Source organism: Nestor notabilis, unplaced genomic scaffold (genome assembly GCF_000696875.1).
Source record: "Nestor notabilis isolate BGI_N333 unplaced genomic scaffold, ASM69687v1 scaffold12186, whole genome shotgun sequence".
Classification (NCBI taxonomy): Eukaryota; Metazoa; Chordata; class Aves; order Psittaciformes; family Psittacidae; genus Nestor; species Nestor notabilis.
In genome coordinates this window covers 49,214-55,556 of record NW_009933626.1, presented here as the reverse complement: position 1 = coordinate 55,556, position 6,343 = coordinate 49,214, and the positions used below count along the sequence as shown (strand labels likewise).

General features: G+C 34.8%; 1 protein-coding gene across 1 annotated transcript in view; it reads left to right on the top strand.

The window, feature by feature from the left end:
- The window catches only part of LOC104407644 (transcription factor SOX-6), a gene marked incomplete at its 5' end in the record, with an annotated part of 54,707 nt that overhangs the window by 1,786 nt on the left and 46,578 nt on the right, over positions 1–6,343 (top strand). Inside the window, 2 exons of the mRNA XM_010016975.1 lie at positions 2,232–2,412; positions 5,428–5,615. Coding sequence (XP_010015277.1) covers positions 2,232–2,412; positions 5,428–5,615 — 369 coding nt within the window. The remainder of the gene's footprint in view (positions 1–2,231; positions 2,413–5,427; positions 5,616–6,343) is intronic.

Here is a 6,343-nt window from a genome sequence, read left to right as displayed (position 1 = left end):
ACATAATTTAACTTGAATGGACATAAATATATGTTAATAAAAAAGGGTTCTTTATTCTATTTTATTAAGCATATCATTGTATTGAAAATATTAAAAATAAACTACAAGTGCTTTGTGTGGACAGATACCAATGGCCAACAAAGAAATTAATTATTATTATAAAAGCAGTACCTATATGCTGTCTTTGACAACTGTTACCTTTACAAGAAATGACAGTTTTGATGGTCATGCATTGCTTAACAGATCCTCTATATTTTCTCTGTTTTAAATAGCTATTTGTATAAACTACATGTATTATTTATACAACTAATGGAACTCTTTTACAGGAGTCAGATATTTCAAAAAGTAGTTATAGGGGCTTTTTAAGTCAGTGACCAGAATGTTTTCCAGCTTTTCAGTTGTCTTGCATAAATGAGAATATGGTCTATGAAGTACAAACAGGTTCTAGCAGAGTTTTTTTTCACATGATCGTACCAGTACCAGGCAGAAAATTATTTAGAAATTGAACATGGTAATATAGATTCATATATGTACATGCTCACAGTATGTAGTCTGGAGAACTTTATAGTCTGAAAGGGGCTCTGAACTCTCACAGAAATTTATTGAAGCCACTTTGTATCTGCAAGGAAACAGCTTGCATGTAAGCATGGCCAAAAAGCACAATGGACTATGTCCATTATACCTTTGTGTTTCTGCTTTCACTTGGACTTTGAACAGACGTGGACATTCGTGCACACTGCAAGGTCAGGATGAATAAAATGTCATGCAGTTTTATGGAAACAGTTTAACGCTGAAGATGTGATGGCATTATAAATACCTGTTTGTTACATTTTTCTTTTTAATACATTCTATATGATCAGATGTAGTTTGCTAAATCACCGCTTGACAGTAAGGAGAATGGAAAAGATGAGATAATGTAGTGTATTATTTGTATTCTGACATATTTCTAAGCTTTGAAGTGATCAGTGCCGTGCTTTAAAATATCGACAATGTTCTCTTATACCCAGCATAATTCTGCTTTGGGCATATTTTAAATGAGAGATCTGTCTTACTGGGCTCTTTAATAACAGAAAATCACCGTTTCACTATTTTCCAAATGCTCTGTCTCGTTTAACATATTAAGCAAAAGGAATAAGCTCAAAGAATGGGAAGAAGGTTATATTGTGCATATCTATCCTGATCAAAGAAATTAATTGCTTGAGTAAGTCTTCTTCCAAAAATTAAGATATTTCTTAGATAGGCTTGTTCTGTGATAGCACTGAAATGAGTTATATGTCAGGGACAACTTCTTCTATAATTACATGTGGAAAGTATAGAAAGATATAAAAGTGAAGATACTAGATTACATACTCTTAAAAAATATTCAGTGCCTTTATGTAAATAAACATACAGATACACTAAAGGTTGAATGCAGCACAAATAACTACAGAATATAGAAATAATTACGGAAGTATCAAACAAGAAGCAGAATAGCATTTATGTGGAAAAAAATTGATTTTACATAAATTGACAAAAATACATGACACATTTGAATAATAAAATATTGTAAAATATAAAAAAAAAGTAGAAAATAAAATACATTCTGATATCCACATAGTATGTATTTGTTACTGTAGTAAGTCAAGGAATTTGAATTCAGATAAATTCTTCTCTTGGGGGGAACAGCACAGATTATTTTACTAAACAAAACCCTGCATTCAAAATAAGATGCATGGAATGTATAAGTTTGCAGCAACATTAAATGTGGGCCAGAGAACTGTCAGGATTTCAGAATGCTTCTTTCATAGAAGTACTTCTGATTCCTTAGTTTCTAATACATTTAAAAATAAGATACATAACTTACTTTCATAGTGCCAGGAACTTTTCAAATAGAACCAATGCAAAAGCATTACTGAGCTGCTGGAAATTTTAAATAATTCTTTGTAAATGCCCTAGGTTAATTTAGATCTCTGAAAACACATTAGGAAATTAAGCTGTAATGTGAGCTAATTCAAATTTTAATTTGGCAAAAAGAACGATCCAGCCACACAGTTAATATAAATAGAAGCATAACACAGAGAAATTAATGAGGTTTCCTTTCGTTGAATCTTAAAGGAGGCAGATAATTAGCTTCTTTTGTTATTACTGTGGGATAATGTGGTATTGTCTTCGAGGTGTAAAGTAACTACTGCTTGCAAAATGATGTGTTCATTTGTCTTTTCCTAATAACTATTTACATTAAACTCTCGTAGGATGAAGCAGCCCAGCCACTGAATCTTTCAGCCCGACCGAAAACAGCTGAACCGGTCAAATCCCCAACATCTCCAACACAGAACCTCTTCCCAGCTAGTAAAAGCAGCCCAGTGACAGTGATGAACAAGAGTGGCATCCCCAGCCCGCTCAGTGGATCTCTGGGAAGAGGATCTTCTTTAGGTAACTAATCTGTCCTGGGAAAAGGCGAAAACTGGCAAGTGTTCTACATGAAATCTCAGCTTGATCATACTTCTGAATTTAGTAGCTCTCTGAGCCTATGTTTCCATTTAAAATGGGAAAAAAAGAATTCCAGGAAAACTTTTCAAAGAACTCTTGAATGCCAAGGTTGTACAGGAGAAGACAAAATGATGCAGCAGTGATGTGCATACAAGAAATACAGCCAAGAAATATGTAACACAAGAGATACACATACAAATCGTAGAATCATAGAATTATAGAATGGATAGGGCTGGAAAGGACCTTAAAATCATCTATTTCCAACCCCCCTGCCATGGGCAGGGACACCTTCCACTACACCAGGTTGCTCAATGCCCTGTCCAACCTGGCCTTGAATACTGCCAGGGATGGAGCACTGACAACTTCCTTGGGCAGCCTGTTCCAGTGCCTCACCATTCTCACAGTAAAGAATATATACACATAAGTAAATAGACATACATATATAAAACATGTAAAAGAGGTTTGTATGAATATCTTCCCCAAAGACATCAACTGGGTGTATACATGCAAAGTTAACTTTTGAATTTTTGTCTCTGGATTAAATAAATAGAAAAATATCTTTGCACGCACGTAAAGCCTGACTAGATACTAGACATACGCACACAATGGCTCATGTGATTAGTGCAGCAGTGTAACATACCTTAAAATAAATAAGTTTTCAAGGTCTTGGTTGAATCAGGGTCAGGGAACATTCAGTACCTCCATGGTTTACAGTAAACCAGAAGCCAGGCAAGAAGGTAACTCCAAATGTGGTTTTCAACTATTTCGCCCAAATATAGGGGATATATATACCCAGAAAAAAAAAAAAAATATATATATACATATATATGCACCCAGCAATCTAAAAGAAAACTAATTCTCTGTATTCTGGGAATTAAGTTAATCTTAGAAAGACCATATGCTGAATATATATATGTGTGTGTGCATATATATGTTTTTTTTAACAAAGATAGAAAGGCCAGTTTATTTTATTATTTGTTCTTTTTATTATTGTTCATGTTTTTATTACTTATTCACCCATCTCTCAAAATTTTATTAATTCATATGTTTGCAAATAGGGAATTTTTGACCTGTGTTCAAGATTCTTAATGAAAGAAATAACACTTATTAAGTAATGAAATAAAAATTGATCTAAAACAATGTATGAAGACTACCTTAACGAGTCAAGAAACAGAATCAAGAGCTGCAAAATGCAGATGATCATCCCTAAAGTTCAAATAGTATATTTTAACAGTGACAAAATACTTACTACAGACCACTTACAATCTTAGCTCAAGTGTACTTGTAAAATATATAGAAACACTTGTGAATAATGAACAGATATGTTAAATACATACATTAAATAGATCAAAAGTATGATTTGTTCCATTCCCAAAACACTTGGGAACATCATGATCGCTGAAAGATACTTTCTGCAGCTAGCTATTCTACCTGTCAAATTATTTGCAGCTGTCACTGCACTAACATTATAAAATGGTGTATCAGTTTAAAGTCACAGACTATTCCAGAAAAACAGCTAGAGAAGATATGCCAAAAATCAGCAAGCAACTTCAGCGTTTGTGCTCAATTTTTACAATAAATTGAGATGATTTGGAGTCTAAGTCTCATTAAAAGTCCTGCAAATATGGTTCCCAGCTTACGTAGGCTCCATAATGGAACTTAGATGCTGAATCTGTTCACAGCATTGGAAATTTTACCAAGCAAGAACAATACTTGTTCTCTAATACGCAATGTATTTTATTTTGGAGAGGAGCACCTCATTCAGACAGAAAACATCATAGTTCCATCTATAACATCATAGTTTGCATCTCATCCAGACCACAGTATTAAATCAACTGTTTGGTTCCCAGGATAAAGTATGACAAACCATTAATTTTAACCTTTTTTCTTTTAAAAGAATTCAGGGTCTTTTGAGGTTGAATTTGCTATATTTTACTCAGCTGAACTTCAATGAAGTCATAAGAATATGAAATTTATCTTTAAAGGAGAATTCCAAGTCTTAGCCTGTTTGAGTGTGTTTGTTTTTATACTGGATTGTTAGTAAGTATGAAAACCTAACAAATTCAGGGCTTTTATAGAAGACGTTTGCTTGTCACGCAAATGCACAGGTCATGAACAAACTTTGATTGCTCAGAATTCCCTAGCTAGAATGTATACGCACAAATCTATCTATGTACAGTATAGAGGATACTTCCATGTATGAAAAGTTGAAGTTCATCGCAGTAAAAAAACAAGCACGTCATACACACAAAACAAGCAGTCACCAACTAACTGTTCTCTTTCAGTCCCAAATCAGAAACTATATCCGGGGTACTCATCTTTACCTCTAGCATGCACTTTAAGATGCAACAGGAATGTTTTGTGTGAGTCTGATGCATGTTTAGAAGTTTCTCTTTCTGTCCAGAGTGATGGAAAGAGAACCATTTTTTCTCTACTGATTTAGAGCTTTAGGCTCATGTTAGGGTAATAACAACCTCTGTCCCCCAAAAGTAACTGTGGTTGCTTCTGAAATTGAGAGCCAAATCTCTGGAGTGATAGTTACATAGATAAAGAAATTCTAAAAGTTGACATAGACTTTCATGGCCAAGAAAACAAGATATTTTTTTTTCTCCTTCTTTGTTCATTTTATTAATTATTAGTACATGAAAGGATTCCCACCTAAGCTTCTGTGTACTGTTGTCTTAAACACGCATTGAACTTTGACTTCATGAATATGCTCAGATACCTCCATATGAGGCTGTGCTAAGACTTCAGGGGTTGTACTTGTAACAGCAAAAGTGCACAGACTTATCAATCACTCTGTAGATGAATTCAGCCTTCAAACAGGCAACAATCGCCACTCCTCCTCCTACTTTTGTTAGTTGGGTGCAGATTTAACAGTATGAGAGCTGAATCTGCTTATCCCAGATTGTAATTTGGATAATTAGCTAAATAAAGTGTTTATATTTCTGTTTATAGATATTCTTTCCAGTCTTAATTCACCTGCCCTATTTGGGGACCAGGACACAGTAATGAAAGCCATTCAGGAGGCTCGAAAAATGAGAGAGCAGATCCAGAGGGAGCAACAGCAACAGCAGCCGCATGGCGTTGATGGAAAATTGCCCTCAATGAATAACATGGGTCTAAACAACTGCAGGAATGAAAAGGTAATGTCTCCCCTTACCACATAGTCTGTCACTCATTCTATTTTTCCCTGCACATAGATTCTTATTTCTATATAAAATTTCATCTTAGAGCTTTTAGCCATCTCTGATTTCACGTTAAATACAACTTGTCACTTCACAGTACTGTGCTACAAGCTTCTCTACGTTTACATGACAGCATTCAAAAAATCAGTCTTGTGTACTCTTGATTAAACTGTAAGCATGCATATAACAATGTGGAAAATGAACTGGATGAAGCTACAATTGTCTGTAGACACTGGATTTTGAATTCTGCTTTTGAGAATGACTGGATTGATAAATATGGCAAAAAGGCCGGTTACATACTAGCATGGTTGAATATTACAATGCTATGAAATGTATCTGAGTGTGCTTGAATCTGTAACTCAGTTGCAACAAAGTATTTAGGCTCAAAACAGTGCTTTTGGCTCTTAATTTCAATGGGAAATTAGAGATCAAAGTTCTTTGTTGAATCTTGGCCGTAGTTTCCAAACACTAAAATGAAACAGGGCACTACAATATAATGGTAACTGAGAGAAAGTGGTGGGAGAATGTGACAAGCATTGGACTGAGCAGGATATCATATCTGGAACGTGAGGAAACTGTTTCTATCACACACACTTTAAGGACCACTCAGTAGACAAAGTATCTTGGAAAATTCTTTGTGATGTTCTGCTCTGTGGCCTTTCTAGGCCTCCAGGAGCAGGTCTCTG